Genomic DNA, 18,602 nt, shown 5'->3' on the forward strand with positions numbered 1-18,602 from the left:
ACGTTGATTTATTTATTTTGTTTCATAAATCAGATTTATATGTAGTTGTTGTTGCAAATAATAGATGTAAATTTTTTACCGCAGGAAAATAAAACATACCACGTGGTTGTTTTATTTGCACTATGTGTTTTAGTTTTCGTTTGTTGTTTATTAATTTCTCTTTCAGATTATTAATAAATTCATTTTGTTTTAGATTTCCAGAGCTAAATAAAAAATGGGTATAAAACGTGAGACATGAGTTGATTGGACGCCGCCACAATTTGCAATATTGTGTTCACTGCATTTCGAGCCTACGTGTTATCAAGATGGATACTCTAGAAGAATTGTGCAATCTTACGCTTACGTTTTTTTTTTGTTCCTGTAGATAATAAATACATTTGATTAAAGAGAGTGAATTTTTATTTTGAAATTTTTTACACATAAGTTACCTACTTTAAATGTGTAACTATGTGAAAATTAAACGGTTGATTAAATGACAGTTCTCATAGATGAGAAACTACTATTGAAATACATACTTAATATACATGCGTTTTCAAAGAAAAACCCGCATAGTTCCCATTCCTGTTGGATTTACGGGATCAAAAGTAATTTTTCCAAATTTCATTGTAATCGGTTTAGTAGTATTCGCGTGAAAGAGTAACAAACATCCATCCTCACAAACTTTCGATTTATGAGTAGGACGTTAGGAAAATGTTTTCATTAAGACTGTTCTTTTATTAACTTGTTTAAATGCTGCATGATTCCTTCATGCTGACTGTGCCTTTCTCCTCACTCCTTTAACTTTATCATCATTTCCTTCTTTATTTTAAATTACATTTCAAGTTTTAAAATTTCTTTTATAATGTACTAACTTTCCGCCCGCGTTTTTAAAGAAAATCCTGCACAGTTCCCGTTCACGTGGGATTTCCGGGATAAAACCTAACCTATGTGTGTATGTACAAAATTTCATTGTAATCGGTTCCGCAGTGAAAGAGTAACATCCCTTCTCACATAATTTCGCATTTATTATATACGTAGGATTAAACAAATAATGTATTCAACTGAAATTAATTATAAGTTTTGTTTTTTTATTATTTATTATTTCACGAAACCGTAAATGCAAAATACATTCACGATTTTATCGATTGAAGCACATCCCATCACTATCACCTTCTATCTATCTAAATACGTACCTATAGTAAAAATGGTGCCATGACTATGTTGAAACGTAGCTTGTTGTCTATAGCTGTCTCATTCTTTCATACGACGTTTTCTTTAGATAGAGAGAAACAAATATATGTAAATTGTATACGCTCGATACAAGTACTCTATAGGTTAATTGCTCTTAAGTAGCCTACTCACGATTCAATTTCAGTAACAATCTGCTGACACAATCTGCAGTGAGCTGACAGATTGTGTCGTGAATAGTATAGTTGAGGGCACGTTGGGGGCGTAACCCAACATGTTGTGTATTGGATCGGCGCGGAAGCAACCCGACAAATTGTCTCAGCAGATTGTGTGCGTGTTGAATCGTGAGTATTGTGATTGCTCCAATCTCGGCTCAATCGCGCTGCGCAGTAATCGCAAAATGGCGGTTTTGAGATAAACGCGGGAAAGACATTTTTACATATTTGAGGAAGATGTTTATATTTTATAGCCGTTTATACTTTATAGCCCTTGAAATCTATCAATAAAATTGGAAAAAATACAAGCTTTACAAAGATAATTATCTTATATTTCATAAATTAGTATATCCATTAATAATGCGTATTATTGCGTTGAGGTTTAGCATCAGGCCAGGCATCAACGTGACGTGCACACGTTGTGGCAAGCAATCGCGGAATGAAATTGTATCAGCAGATTGAGGGTTGGATGAATCGTGAGTAGAGAACGCTCAATCGCGACTTCAACAAATTGTGTCAGCAGATTGTGGGTTGTGTTGAACCGTGAGTAGGGCCTTTTAGGCTCTAAGTTTGTCAACACTCAGCATTCGGATTTTGGCTCCAAAGTTTAAAACACGACTGTTGTCATTCTTTTAATATTTAATTTGTTAAAATAAAACAGTGTAACATATAAAATCATAGTGAGTGTAATTTTTCTACTCTAAACTCTAAAGCATTAGTAATGCTAGGCTAGTGCCTAGATGTCAAAGAAATAATACCTATTAAATTATATGAAAAGCTTACCTACATTGATGTAAAGACATCCATCCATGAGACCGGTTTTGGTAGTATAAATTGATAACCAATCTATTTTTGTTTCATTGTAGGAAAACCCCTAACAGTTAATGTGATTCGTTATGAAGTTGATATTCAAATATTTAGCGAAGTAAAAAGTTAAATGATGCATCACGTATTGAGTTTATTATTTATGTTTTTAATAGTTGTGGTTGCTGGCGATGGTAAGTTAAATGTTTTATATTGATAAACTGCTAATGCGTACCTAAATTTAAGTTAAGTCTAAAGCATTTATTTACTTATTTGAAATTGACAAATTGTCCACAATTTTTTTAGTTTTTAAAATTGTCATTGTCCTGTTTATAATTTATAAGACGTGTTCAGAAAGGCTGAACCAAATTCGAAGGGATACCTCCCTTCGAATTTCTTGAGGACCAGGACATGAATGTGACATACTTTTAATCTTTAAAATTAAGATAAAATAAAATTACAAATAGGCACAGCTGGGACAGACAGTTTGTTATCTGATAAAAGAATAAATTACTGAATTTTATAGGTACTTTCTAATATTTTTAAGACTATTCTTTTTCACTTTTCCTTTTTAGTTGGTGACCGGTGTAGACCTAATAACGAAGTAACTGTAGGTGTTTGCAAACTAGTTACTGAATGTTTCGAGGCTATAAGGTCAGTGTGATATTCATTTTATTATCATCTTAAAATATATCAACAAGCTTATTACGCATTATAATATATAATATAGTGATGAACATATTGCATATATTCAAATTATTGCAGCATTAAACACATCTTTTAATTATTTCATACTATTGATTGAACAGGGCAATACAGGAACGTGAGTCCCATAATTTCCAAAGATGTGGGTTTAGCGGTCTTACCGAAATTGTATGTTGTCCGAGTGATAGATACACATTAATTCATAAAACAACACCAAAACCTGTACAGACTTCAACCGTATTGACAGAAAAAAAGTTTGGTAATGTATAATTACTTTTATGTTTTTTCAATAGAAGACTTAGAAATTTAACTTTAAATAATTTATCTTCAATAGTTATTTACTACTTATTCTATTATGAATTCTTTATAATATAATATATTGTCCTATCTTAAAAATATACTAGTTGGTCAAGTTCGCACTAAAAAGTATTTGTTACATCTGCTTTGTCAAAAATATAGGCCATGGCCTGTGTTCAATTTGTTATCATATTATTGTTTTTATTTACCAATATGAAAAATAAATTACACATGACAGAAATAGGTCAGCATTATCAATGAGTTGTGAATCATTTTCTTTCCACCTAGAATCTAGATGCAAATAATATCTAAAAATATATACGTACATACAAATTGTTGATTAAAACAGCCTGAATTTTTTTGTACAATTATACTGTTAGCTAAAACAAAAAACTGTACTGGCACTACTAAATAATAAATACTGCTACCAACTATTCAAAAGTAATTAATGTAATTTAATTTTTTTTAGGTGGCAATGTCAGGATTTCAGACATTGGTATGTATTGATAAATATAAAAATTAATAAGTTATGATTATAATATAAATCATGCATGCAACATATTTATTAACATGTCAATAAACACTTGCATTGTTTGGTTTTTCCAGAGTGTCAAAAGATTGTTGATTCAAGTTTACCACCACTGGGATTACATATAATTGGTGGTGAAACAGCATCAAATGGGGAATTCCCTCACATGGTAATAAAATTTTCCTCATAAATTACTAAAATCATAAATCCCTTATGATAACGTCATGCGACATAATATAGGAATTCCCTGGCGACTTTACGTTACGATAAATCATTATAAACACAATTTTTTGTTAAAATGTTTACAAATTGAACAACAATGAAATACCACATTTTAGAATCTTATATTGTTTTGTTTTTTAGTATGTTTCGTTATTTTTTTTATTATTAAACATTAACAGGAATATTAATTAATTTTATATTTATAAACTCTAATTATAAGGTATATTGTATATAATATTTGGTATTCAAAAAATTTTGGTACCTAGGTAAATTATTTTTTGTATGGTTTATGAAAAAAAAAAACAGTCATTGCTCTTAAATTTGATTATGTTTATATACTAGCAAGCCCACGCCCACAGAGCAAGCCATTGTGATTTGAAAACATTGTTTCATAAATTATTACCAGAGTGGTTATAAATTCATTTCTAGGATGATTTTAGGATGCACATGCAATATATTTGTGTTACACGTTTAAAATGCGTGTATGGCGTTTCGATTGTCAGGGCATATTTATTTATATGGTTATTATTTATTACATAACAATAAATAGTAATTTTGTTAAAATTATTGGGTCTTTGAACTTCTGCCCTTCTTTAATAATGGGTAATTTTATTTTATTTTTATTTTTATCGTTTTCGTTTTCGTCGCAAATGTATAAGCAATAACAAACACTTGCTATATGCTCATGCTTTAGGGCTGTGTCTGTATGATGTACATATTTTTACTTGGTGTTTATAACAATCTTGATGGTTAAGATCATTGATTTATTTATTATAATTATACATGAATATGTATTTTATATTTTTCCTCATTGATAGAAGAGCCTTTGAATATATATTATATAAGTTTATATCTAGCAATTAATATACATTTCAACATCTTAATGCAACATTTATTTTGTATGTTTAAAATATGTATACCTATATAATATGTTATTAAATATAATTTTAACATTATCTAACATCCTCTTCATACATTTTTCGAATAATAATTATAAATTTTCTGATTCCAGGCAGCTCTGGGCTATGACACGGCCGAGGGCTTGAAGTTCCAGTGTGGTGGATCCCTTATATCCGACCAGTATATTCTCACAGCTGCTCACTGCGTCGAAACCTTGGACGAGTAAATATAATATCTTTCTGTATATATAAAAGAAACTCGTGTTAACACCACTTAGAAAGTTTAAACAGAACAATCTCTATGGTTTTTAATGTTTTTGTTACTAAGAGCTACAAAATGATATTATGTGATTGAATTTTCACAGTTGGCTAGTTTCTATGCAGATTAGAGCTAGAGCGCAAGAGCAACTTTTGTCTCCGCAACTATTTTGTCTCTCCCATCAACTCTATGGGCTAGTAAGAAAGTGCGCGCACGTAGCGACGCAACTTCCCATAGAGTTGATGGGAGAGATAAAATAGTTGCGGAGACAAAAGATGCTCTTGCGCGCTAGCAGTAACACGTCAAAGCCAGAATGTAATGAATGTATATTCGAGTTGTCTTAAAATACGTAAAAAATAAACGACCGCTACCGAAAAAATGTATGAATTTGTATATTTATGTCCATATAAAACTCGTTTTTTGTTCTTTACGAATGCACCTTGATTACGTCACCTATTTTGTTCGCTGTAATATGCATGACGTGATAATTTATATAATAATATTTCAAATTATGTTCATATATTATTGGTCATAAATGAATTGTGATAATATTTCCTTATTCAAACAAGCCATTTGCATATACAATTAATATTGTTTACAAAGATATGAATACGTGCCTTGACCCTGTAGCGTTATTTACCAATATATGTAATTAAAGACTTAACGGATTTTAAACGCGATTTATTCGTTATATTATTATCCCGAGGTTTTGTCAGCTTCGGGCTTCCCCGTGAGCATCCTCGCTGTTAAGTATTCGAAACGTCGGTTTAAAAAATATAATAAGTCGAGTACTTTTTTATAAATAACACAAGAAAAAATTGCCTACCTTTTTAATATGAATGGCCTTATAGGCTATATGTATAATATATATATATCAACACGCTAATCATATATGATCAACAGGAGCGGAGCCACGAGGGTGAAACTGCGGAGCGCAGCTAGTTACAAATAAAAAATAATTGCATGTTTGTCGAGTTTCATCCTCCTCTCCGATTAATAACATCAAATTAAAATTCGCAGCGTAAAGCCCAGCATTGCTCGTTTGGGCGTAGTGGACATTGGAGAGAACTCGTTCAACCCAGAAACGGACGTGAACGTATCAAATATAATAGTGCACCCGCAATATGGAAGGAAAAATAAATATAACGACATTGCTCTTCTTCGGTAAGTGAAAATGATATAGGTCATCGATGTTGTATTATATCTGTATCTATATTTATTTATTATATTTAATTGGCACTGAAGAGAAGAATCGTTTAGGTATTACAGTTGAGTTCTTATTCGTAAAAGATAACATGCCTTGTAATTTTTTATTATTTTGATTCTAAGATTTGATAATTGATCCTTTTGAGCAGCTCTTTCAAATGGTGCTATAATATTGTGAATTTAAATTATCTATATAATTATGATTTTTTAACTAAAATCAAGCCAGAGCAAGGGTTGATGATGATTTTTCATAAATTATATGTGTGTCTTGTGTTATTTTCAACTGGGTGTGGCGTGTTGTGTCTGACTACATCCACTACCGATTTATGTTGTATCAAATAATCAAACAATTTATTTTTATTCTTATAAATTGTGTGACCACTCAATTTCTTTGTAACTATAAAATAATGTTAAATCAAGGCAATAATATTAATTATTATTTTCTTTCAGGTTGGATAGACGCGTATCTCTGTCGTCTAATTTAAATCCAGTCTGTTTATATACACAGGAGGATGACCCCAAAGTTGCTTTGACTATAACCGGCTGGGGAAAAACAAGCACTTCGCGTACGTTTTGTTTGTATTTCTTATAGATACCTACTTATTCTTCTTAATATTTCTTTTTTTCTAATATTATAAAGGTGTCATGAAAAAGCTTAATATGTATTTCTTTTTTTCTTTTTCCTAATAATATTTAAAGGTGTAAAATTTGTATTGTGGTGTAGGTTCTTGGACCAGACTGATTAACCTAAATTTAACTATCCGCCCAACGTTTGGTAAGTGTACTAAAATGTATGTTACATATCAATTTTGAATTAATTATATACATTTTTAAGAATATTTTTTATTAGAGGAAAATACAGTTTTGGAAAAATAAGTTTTTTTTTCATACATGTTAATAAAATGGTATCAAACACAAATTTTACTTCAAAATAATTGTATATTATCTATTTCAATAGTTAATTATAATGATTACGGAAACATTAACGTAACTTTTTTTTACCCTTAATAATTTTTAATAATTTACCCTTTGTTCGGTGGATACTTACTTTACGCTCTCCTATTTGATGTACTAATACTTGGATAATAGTTTGCTAACGGTATTTGTTTGTGTATGGATTTAATTTGTTACTAACTATTAGACTAATTTAGAATATATTTTTATAATAATATGTATTCTTTGATACTTTCACTTGACTGCTATCAACCGGCACAGTAATAATGCTTATCTATTATCTATATTTGTATTTATTATGTATAAATTGTATTATATTTGTGATTAATATATTCAGTAATATAATAAAAAAATAATAACTCTTACTTTTTTTTGTTCACTAATTCAATTCCCTTTACCTTCATACTTTGAGACCACCAAGCGCCAAAATCTATTATGAATAAAAACATACACAACGACGATATCACGAAGTTCATACGAACCTATTTTAGTTGTTACCTCCCCATGTTTTTTTCATACAAAGCGACTTACTAAGTTTATAGTTTATACTTAAATCTATGTATTTTAAAAAATTTCATAAAATTTTCATAAAAATTTTTTTAAGCTATTGCATAGCTTCGATCGCGAGCCTTGAGCGCGGGGACCGAATCGAGAAATTCCGTAACGAAAAAACCTCACGCTCCCCACTACGACGGGCTCGGAGGTGTGGCTTGAAGGCATAGCATGCAATAGCTTTACCGCGGCAGTCCCCGAGTGCCACACGTCGTTTTTTTGACTATAATTTTCGAATACATTTGCAGGCGACACGAACAGCGCGCTGCTGCTGAAGGCGAACGTGACGGTGGTGGAGACGAGCAAGTGCAGCGCGCTGTACGGCACGTGGCGCCGGCTGCCCGACGGCATCGCGCGCACGCAGATATGCGCCGGCGACGAGCAGGGCCGCTTCGACACGTGCCAGGTACTCGTAATCCTACTAATGTTATATTATAAACTAGCTTATTAACGCCCGCTTTGTCTAAAACCTAATCTATACTTATATTATAAAGAGGAAAACTTTGTTTGTTTGTTTGATTGTAATGAATAGGCTCCTAAACTAAACAACTGGACAGATTTTAAAAATTCTTTCAGCATTCGAAAACTACATGTGCTACATGTGCAATGTGTAAATGTGTTTACGTTCCAGCTCTTCTTAATAGGCCAATAGTGATGCGAAAGTTTGTGAGGATGGATGTATGTACGTGTATGTATGTTTGATACTCTTTCACGCAAATACTATTGACCCGATTACAATAAAATTTAGCTCACATATAGAGGACTTGGATTAACACATAAGGTTTTGTCCGCGGGAACGAGAACTATAGCTATAATATTTTTTTTAACTAATATTAATTTATGTTAATGTAACCGAGCTTTATTTTTATACAAAAAGATGTTTTTATTTTTATTTGACCTGACGCAAGGGCGACTCCGGCGGGCCGCTGCAAGCGCTGACGAGCCCGGACGGGCAGTACCGGCTGATCGGCGTGACGTCGTTCGGGCGCGGCTGCGCGTCCACCGTGCCCGGCGTGTACACACGCGTCGCCAGCTACCTCGACTGGATCGAGGGCGTCGTGTGGCCGCGCCGCTGAGCAACCTGCACAGTGTGGCAACCCTACCGCACTGCGCAGTGTGTAAACACGACATAGCCGCGCAGGGTGTAAACCGGACTTCTTGAAAAAAATTACTCGTCTGTGCAGTGTGGAGATCTCATGCTCATGCTCATTGCATACTCATTTATGCGTACAGTCATAAAGTCTCCCAGCGGCAATCGCCTTAATATTTTGAATTTTTGTTTTTAATCCAAAGTTGGATACTTTCTCATCCTCTCGTACGATACAGCTGTCCCCGCATCTACCCTCCATGTTGCTCAAGTAGAAAATTGTGACTTTATTAATTTATTATACAGATTTCCCATAGGTGATAAGACATACTAGTGTGGAGATATTATATGGATCAGTTACATAACCTGTATATTTTGTTATTATAAAATATAAAATAATACAAAATAAATATGTAGTAATGTCATTTTTAGTCGCATACCCACGTCATATTTGTTAAACTGTACTCTGTAGAATAACATACAATAAAGTGACATGACGAGAATATTAATCTGTTCAATTGATCTATAAAATCACTTAAAGCCTTAAGAAACAGAAATGCATTCGCATTTCTATATAGTATGCACGTGTTTGAAATAACTGTTTAAAAAATAGTAACATGTTAATTCTATTTATAATTTCATGAGAAACATAAATTATGTCTTAATAATTTAAACAAAGGATTTTCATCTCCCACATAAGTCTTGTTAGAGCCTATAAATTATGTAATATGCAAGACTAAAGTTGATACTACATTGTTCTTGTAGATGTTATCTATGTACTTGATTATTTTGAATAATTGTTATTATTTTAAAAAAACAAACTATATTAATATTATATTAATGAAAAAAATCAATAAAAGTAAGTAATTAAAATTTGTTGATAAATCATAAATTCATTATATACCTATGTACATACATATTAAAAAAATATATAATCATTACCAAGATCAAATAATAGCTAATAAAGCTAGTCATTGAATAATTATTGGAAAGCTCTCTATCTAATAAATACTTTTTTTACAAATGGTGTTTAATTAATCCAATCTTTCCGTTTACATTTTCATTTCTCCTTATTTTTATTCATTTGCTCTTGTAACTATCCCTATAAATTTACATGTATACCGAGATTACCACAGACAACAGTCATAGTAGTATTTTGAGTTATTAAAAAAGTCAAATATATAGTGCTACAAGGATCTTTTGGCATGTGTTGAAATTCAGAAATAATATTGTAACCTGTGTGTAAAACATTTTATGACGGTGCATTTACATCAAACAAGCGAATGCACATTCTAACCCCACTATGTTAAATTATTTTAGCGTAAACAGGCATAGAGCATTCTTTCGTTGTTCTATGTGCATTCTAAAAGATTCTATCCAATGTTTTAATACTGAACAACACTGAATAAGAGTTTTCGTTTACACAAACAATCACGAAATAATGCTCTTGCTCTATCTAGCTCATATTCGTTTGATGTAGATACATCGTCGAGTGTGTTGTTTGATGCAGTTACCTATATTTCCCTACTAGGTCGTAGCGTGATGATATATACCCTATAGCATACCTCGATAAATGAGCTATCTAACACCGAAATAATTTTTCAAATCGGATCAGTACCTAGTTCCCGAGATTAGCGCGTTAAAACAAACAAATAAACCCTTCAGCTTTATAATATTAGTATAGATTTACAATAATAATTTGACTTGAGCCAATTCAAAGGCTCTAAATACATAAATTAATAATCTTAATAGGTTAATTTCTTCTTCCTAATTCATTTCCCTGAAACATGGAGATTTTTCCATTGGGAAAATCATATTTCTTGCCCACCCTTCTGACAATGGCATCCAAGTGCCAAAAGGTAATTCATAAAATGTATCCTTAAAATGACCCACTACTTTGAATTGAGATCATTGACAAATAATATACAGAAATACTTTCAATTTTTTATTAAGATTTAAGAAGTATTATCATTATATAGCTTTTTTGAGGGCTTTGTTTGATTTAGCAACTTTTTTCATTTTTGCTTTAAAAGCACCAATGTTAACTTCTGTTTCAATTGGTATTGTGTTATCATATTTCTTCTCTTCAGGTGGAATGAAATCCTTTTTCCTTGCTTCTTCCTTGGCTTTTTTAGCTTGTTGTTGTTTCTCTTCTTTTTCATGGCGATGTTTGGCTTTCTTTTGGTCATCTTTAAGGAAATATTCACCAGTTGCCAACTGTTGATCAATTTTACTTTCCGGTTGTGGTGGAGGGAATGGAGTGTAAGCCTTCTTCTTGACTTTATTTTTGGGTTGCTTCCTTGGTACGTTTTTACTTTTAAACTTGGGCAGAAATCTATCCCAACTTTCATTTTTAAGCTTAGGATCTTTCATTAATTCTCGTTTGATCATAAGACTTTTGATATTGTACATAGGATGTATGTTTTTCATTGTGTCCTCAACAATTCTTCTAACCTGTACTAAGCCCTTATAAGGACCAACAGCTGAAACCGTATTACCTTGTACCAACACATAACATTCAGTTAAAAGTTCAATTGATTTTAATGTCACACCATTTGGCCCTATTAAACGCTGGCGTCGTTTTAAAAATGTCTCTTTCTTACTAACAAATGAATTTATTTTAATTATATCGCATCCAATTTCGTCATCCAAGACTCGAACAGCTTGTTCAAATGGCACACTTCTGGACAATAGTTTCATAAAATCTCGTGCTTTAATAATGATATAGGGATCCCAAGTTTTTCTTGTTGTTTTCACTGTTAAACTACCTTCTATTAAATCTAACTCTCCAATTATTTGATGCTCATTTAACACTTTTTGGACTAAAGGCCAACATTCCTTTAAATATTGTTCACGATATTTTGGAAAAAGAGTTGCAAATTTACTTTCTTCTAAAAGACCATGTGGATTATCATCTGGAGTAAACTTTGGTATTTTCAAAGACCATGCATTTTCTACAGGGCCTGTATCATTCACCTCTTCAGATTCAGTTTCCATTTTCACTTATAGGTTATAAACAACGTAGTGCACGTTTTAAAATACTTCGTCAAATTCTTCTTTAGGTAATGTAGGTATTATTTTATAAGTAGACTGAGACTAATGTTGATTTACATTAATTATGATATCTGATGCAGTGTGTAAATGTTTTATTCTCGTTTTATTTATGTAGGTAATTGTATTATACTGTAAATTGAAAAATATTGGCCCATGCCCCATGTCAATGTCATAACTCAAATGTCAAAAAATGAATTTATGAACTCTGTAGTCTGTGACGTTAACACAGATAAACTAGGCTGATATAAACGTCACATTTTGCCAGTCGGCCTTCAGTTGGCAGTAAAAAATTAGAATTTCGCTACGCTTTAAAAAAGTGTACTGTATTGTTTCCTAAAAAATAGAAGAATAAAGAACTTTTTTTATAAATTCTTTAAAACAAAGATATTTTTTTCTTCGGCTAACCCGTAGACAGAGTAACTAATAGACCCAATGACGATACCTTTCTCACTTACACAAGAAAGAGAGCGAAAATACCATAACAAATGCATAAGACAAAGACACAAATACCCAATTTTTTGTCCCTTAGTGTGTAACCTATTTTTCAAGATCCGCAACTTGAGTTGCGAAACAAACTTTGACAGTTCGTGCCTTCATCGTGCTTGGTGTTCGAATTTTGGATATTATTTAGTAAAAAATCGATACGAGTACATTGAAAAGACGGTGAAATTATCTTAATATAGACATCGAAGTAAATAGAATGGTGCGTTGTCGTGTTATTGCATGTATAAGCGATAGTGAGAAGAAAATTGCGGGTGTGTCTTTTCACGCGTAAGTACGACTTTATTGTCCTTATTTATAATTTCTCAGTGATGATTATTTATACTTTAGCCTAAAGTAACAACAAGTCGCGTTAAAACAAGGAAACTATTAGCGTAATATCGATTTTTACATTCAATAACCTATAAACATCAACAAGTAAGTGTTGCCAGTGTCGGGAAAAATAATACCCCGATCATCAATAAAAAAATATTGATTTGACAATATGGCGAAACTCGAAAGTAAATGAATATGAAATCCCATAATAACCCAGTAATAACCCATAATAACCCAGCATCGAAAACATATTTTAATTTATTATTTCTCAGAGTAATAATTGTGATTGACATAAAATTACACTTATAATTTTAGAGAACCTGAACTACCTGCGAGCATTAATTATTATTAACCTATGTTTATCGATTTGTTTCCAGATGATCCAGACCTACGTAATTAATGGATCGAAGTGGGAGAAAAGATTGGGTTCTCACAAAATATTGTAAAATATGAACAAGCCAATGAAAAAGTAAGAAATGTGTACACGAAATTAACATTGTTTCGTCATCAATAATCAATCTGCTTATATTTTTTTGTATCTACTAAATTGATTATAAAGACAAAAGAAAAATCTCGTAACTGGTTTTATTTAATTGCTCCTAAAAATATTTACCCTTTCCAAAACATCCGGGAGCTCGGATACTCATGGCAACATTCAACTTATACATTGACAAACTATCTTTGTCTCAGTCGCGGTTACAGAGTACCTTTGTCTATTAGTTTCTCTGTCTACGGGCTAACCCCATTTCACTCAAGTCTGTCATCAAGCTCTAAGCTATCGATGTCAATGTCAATAGAGATGTCAATTGTCAATCGAGTCGTGTCCCCAATGAATAAGGAATTTCACACTTTGAAAAAACGGCCGGCCGTAATAAGAAAAAATCGTAGTAGGTATGGTATCCCAGGGTATCCCTCAGTACTGTAAAGTGTAAACCATGGTGTAAACCGACTTTTGCAGGTTAACCATTCTAAGGCCGGTTGCAGAGCTTGACCGACCATCAGTGCGTACCTACCGTCGGTCCTGACCATGACGATACGCATCAACAATGTGTATGAATATGACATATTACGCATGACAATACGCGTGCGTATGGTCGGTCAGCGGTCTAGCTATGAACGGTTTTATGAATTTCCATACATATGGCAAGCGCGACTGACGTACGCACTCATCTGATGGTCGGTCAAGCTCTGCAACCAGCCTAATCCGGTCGTTTGTCTAATTATTCTAAAACGGAAAAAATTTAAATAGGTAGTGATTTTAGTATGATGTTCCTATGACTGATTATTATTACGATGTAAATGTTTCGTTAAATAGTATGTGGTTACAATTCTGGAAGGAGGATCAGAAATTTAAAGGAAAATGGTATGGAAATATTCAAGAGGATTTACAGAGAAGACCTTGGTATGATGAGCTGGATATAGCTAGTCGTGAGTTTATCACCACAATCAATAGATTAAGATTTGGCCACAATAAAGCACCCGCACACCTTGCAAGACTGAACATAATTAACAGCAATATATGCACTTTCTGTAATGAGAAGATCGCCGATATGAACCATATTTTCTTCAACTGTCAAAACCATAATATGTTCATATTTCATAGACTAGTATTGGCAAGTGAAATAGTAGAGTACGTCTATATTACTTGCTCTGTGGAGTACGTAAGTGATTCCTCCCGCCGCCAGTTGTGTTTAAGCCTGATTCCCACGACATGTTTGCTTCACAAACCCGACCGCGCCACACCATACCACATGCCATGGGAATCGGCGCGCTTGTGGTAGTTTGCCGATGTTTGCCGACGCATGTGCTATCCATCGGAAGTCGGTAAGATCAAAGGTGCGCGCTTGGCGCGGTGCGACGGTGTTGGTCGACGTCCGTCGGGGCTTGCCGTCTGTAGTGCGTCATTGTTCGGAACCGTACGATAATTATCGTACAAATACGTCATCTCTTCAACGAGCTGTAATATTTTTATTTATACAAAGTTATGTATTATGTATCATGTATGATATGTATGTATGTAAGTATATATGTATGTATGTGTATTTATAGCATGTATTTATAGTATTGATATCAATATTTATATTGTTTTTACTTATTTATTTATTATTAGGTATTTATTATATATATATATATATACGTATATATGTATATGTACATATTTTTATTTATTTTTTTAACATCTTGTAATGACCCACAGATTAGGTATTAGTTAGTAGGAATGACCGTCCACCGTGCTCGCCAGTGCTTGCCATACGCACACATGCCGTGGGAACGCTCAGTTCAAATCGCGACGGACGGCGACAAGCGCTTGTCGTCTGCCAGTGCTTGTGAAGCAAACATGCCGTGGGAACCCACCTTAATTTGTTAAAAAACAAAAAGTGTTATAGTGCGTTATACAAATACATAAAAAACACTGTGGGAACGATCTAATTACGGACAAAGGAAGGAAAAATATCGTGAACATTTGTGATAAAAAATAAGAATTGGCTTAAAGGTCTCGTAACCAGGCCATTAAATATTCAAAAAAAAAAAATTGTGAGCAATATTTACTAGTATTTTAATTATATAGAAAATATATTTCTCGTTATCAGGAGATGATTTTCCAAAAATAAAAACTAGAAAATATGCGCTCAAATATGCTTTATCCGACTATATTTTTATAAAATAAATATTATTTTCTTGATTTAGAATCAGCAATCAGGGTTGCCTGGAAGAGATTGCTTTTAAGCAATAAGGCCGCATTTTAGTACGTATGTGCCGTGTGTTTTCATTGTATCTTAATTGTAATTATAGTATAGCTTATTTATGTTTGTTATATTATGTACAATAAAGAATAAATAAATAAATAAAATAAATCTTTGACCAGTTACATACGTTTTCAGAATTTATTTAAATTTTTTTCACGAATAATTTAGGTACAGTTCATCATTTAATGAAATAAAAAGTATTTGAAATTGAATTGACACGTGCGTGTTCTACTCTTCTATTTTAAATGCATCCCTTGATCGATAAATATAATAAACAGCATAGGCCCCAGGGAAATTTTTTTGATCTAATGAAACACTGTGCAGCGGCTTCGCCCGCATAGTCAAAGAAAAACCCGCATAGGTTTCCGTGGGGTTTCCGGGATAAAAACTACCTATCATAAGTTCTTTTCAGGTTTCAAGCTATGTCTCTGTACCAAATTTGAAGTAAATCCATTCAGTTAACAGTACAGACAAAAATATAAAATTTTTATCTATCGAATGTAGATCACACTTCCATTTTTTAATATTCAATCTACAGTTCAGACTTTCCTACAATAATTTTGTTATAGGTATGTATAGAAGTAACAAAAAGTGAGACCAAAAAAAAACACGACTAATGTATGTTAGGAAAATTTATTGAAAATAAAGAAATACATAATAATAATTATACAAGTACCTACAGCGAAATCTATATATATAAAAGAAAGTCGTGTTAGTTACTCCACTTATAACTCAAGAACGGCTGAACCGATTTAGCTGAAAATTGGCAGGGAGGTAGTTTAGAGCCAGGAGAAGGATATAGGATACTAAATACGTACCACGGGCGAAGCCGGGGCGGACCACTAGTAATATATAATTGTGGGTACCGGTAATCAATATTTAAAATTTCTTAGGTATTAAATTTACACTTATGATTTGGAAATGAGGAAATTGTCATGGTAGTTATACAAAATACAATTAATAAAACAAATACACGACTAAAGCAAAACGATATTCTTCTATGCATAGTAAAACACAAAAAAAAACAAACAACGTTATAGGGTGAGTTAGGGAATGATTGAATGGTTTTTTTGGACTTTTATATGAGTATAAATAGTAAATTGTAATAAATTGTAATTGTCATCAAAAACTATTAAATAACTATCATATTACATACTACTAAACTAATACGATATTGGAGAACGCTACAAATTAGGTAACTAACATATTCTGAATTAGGGACAAAACAACATAAAAATAGTTTGAGAACGTTTTTTATTAGTAAGTATATATCTATAAAGTAACTAAGGGACTAGATTTGAACTTTTATAATATTATGTTCTTCTTACGGCTTGATGGGTAAGGACTAAGGATATCGTAATAAATCTAAAATACTGGCAAATCTAAACAATGAATAGCTATATGAATAAAACACCTATCACGTAGATTAAGATACAGTGCTCGGGGTAAGGTTATTTTAACGCCGCGCCGTTGCGTAAACAAATGCAGCCGCACATTAATAATTGCATTCCACACAAACCAATTGAGATATTCAGATAAACTGAATTTAATTAAAAAAATTATTGATTTATTGTATTACTTAGTTTTCCACCTTCCCCCCTACTCACCCTATTTATAATTATTGATAGTATTCACTTAACTCTTACCCTCTTATTAAAATTATCGGTCAACTGTATCAATGTCGTAAGCATAAGTTTTATTAATTTCGTTTTAAGTATTGATGAAATTATAACATAAAGTTGGCCATATTATTATATTCTTCAGACCACGCTGGAAACTGGGAACCATCCAACTCTCTCGCATGGGAATTGGTAGCAAGTAATCGATGACTGCTTCCGCCTATTGCTTCACCACATTCAGGGCACCTACTTACCTGCATTGCTCCCCCACATTCTCCAATACAATAAAAATGCCCATTAGGGCATTTAAACCAATGCCCAGCTTTCAATCCAACAGCTTTGACTATCAATTCTATTTCTTTTTTATGACAAACAACATTTATTTGAACGGCCTTCTGTAGGCTATCTAAGGCCTCCATTGTTTGTTGTTCGGTGTATATTTTGCAACCTAATATTAGTTTAAAAGCCTCTTCATATTTAATTTTCACCTCGTTATTATTTTTTACTGATTTAAACATTGGATTACCTATAATTTTATCAAACTGAATAATTGCATGAACGCGTTTCATCTCATTTTTAATATCATTTTGTTGCTGATAGCTGAATTTTTTAACATTCTTTATAAGAACATCACACATCATATCAATTTGTCGGTCCAAATAGGATTTCAGAATAGAAAGATGATCCTTTTTATATTCAACATACATTTCTGAAAGCATTTCTAATATATGAAGATATAATAAATTTACTTCTATTTGCATAAGAGAGGCTTTTTTGTTATTTTTAATAAAATTTTCAAGTATACGAAATGCATTCCTACATTGCCGTGAATCTGAAACGATAAATACAAGTTTGAAAAACTATTATGTTAAGATATTATAAAATATAGTTACTTAACTACTTAAGTTAAAATTGAGTCATCTCCGTGAAAGTTTTATAAAAGACTAGCAGCTGCAGCGCCCCGAGGTTTTACCCCCGTGGCTCCGCTCCTGTTGGTCTTAGCGTGATGATAATATTATAGCCAATAGCCATCCTCGATAAATGGGCTATCTAACACCGAAATTTTTCAAATCAGACCAGTAGTTTTTGAAATTAGCAGTTCTTTCACTTCCTGAAGTTCAAACCAACAAACTCTTCAGTTTTATAATATTAGTATAGATTTGATAGAAAACACGTGTGGAGAAAAATTACAAAAATTGTATTTATTCCAAAGACAAAAATATTAATAAAATAAATCGTGCGACTCGCGACCGATGGGTACCGTAAAATAAGCTTTTTTTAAAGACATCATTTCATTGTAATATGATGGTGTTAATAATATTTTAAAACAAATCTCGTTTTGTTCTTGTGATAGTTGCCCTCTATTTCATTTTTATCATTACTTAATTTTATGATAGACTCAGACAGCTAAGGGTAATATAGTAGCGTTTTACCCTTTCGGTACGAAACACTAAAAATTAAATGGGATAG

The 18,602-nt window shown here is 32.4% G+C and overlaps 3 protein-coding genes across 3 annotated transcripts in view; 1 reads left to right on the forward strand and 2 right to left on the reverse strand.

Annotated features, from left to right (window-relative positions):
- Positions 1-1,950: 1,950 nt before the first annotated feature.
- On the forward strand, positions 1,951-9,920 carry LOC123696044 (serine protease persephone). The gene is made up of 11 exons (XM_045642044.1): positions 1,951-2,062; positions 2,249-2,380; positions 2,762-2,840; positions 2,996-3,150; positions 3,658-3,684; positions 3,795-3,886; positions 4,952-5,061; positions 6,118-6,261; positions 6,754-6,869; positions 8,058-8,215; positions 8,718-9,920. Exons 2-11 carry the CDS (start codon positions 2,320-2,322, stop codon positions 8,883-8,885), a joined length of 1,110 nt encoding a protein of 369 aa, XP_045498000.1. The 5' UTR covers positions 1,951-2,062; positions 2,249-2,319; the 3' UTR covers positions 8,886-9,920.
- A 908-nt stretch (positions 9,921-10,828) lies between these two features.
- On the reverse strand, positions 10,829-12,059 carry LOC123696048 (KRR1 small subunit processome component homolog). Its single transcript, XM_045642049.1, has one exon. The coding sequence runs from the start codon at positions 11,891-11,893 to the stop codon at positions 10,868-10,870; it is 1,026 nt and encodes a 341-aa protein (XP_045498005.1). The 5' UTR covers positions 11,894-12,059; the 3' UTR covers positions 10,829-10,867.
- A 4,306-nt stretch (positions 12,060-16,365) lies between these two features.
- Positions 16,366-18,602, reverse strand: part of LOC123696013 (NFX1-type zinc finger-containing protein 1-like) — a 33,658-nt gene continuing 31,421 nt past the window's right edge. The window contains exon 27 of the mRNA XM_045641991.1: positions 16,366-17,964. Coding sequence (XP_045497947.1) covers positions 17,240-17,964 — 725 coding nt within the window. The 3' untranslated portion in view covers positions 16,366-17,239. The remainder of the gene's footprint in view (positions 17,965-18,602) is intronic.

Source organism: Colias croceus, chromosome 12 (assembly GCF_905220415.1).
Source record: "Colias croceus chromosome 12, ilColCroc2.1".
NCBI lineage: Eukaryota > Metazoa > Arthropoda > Insecta > Lepidoptera > Pieridae > Colias > Colias croceus.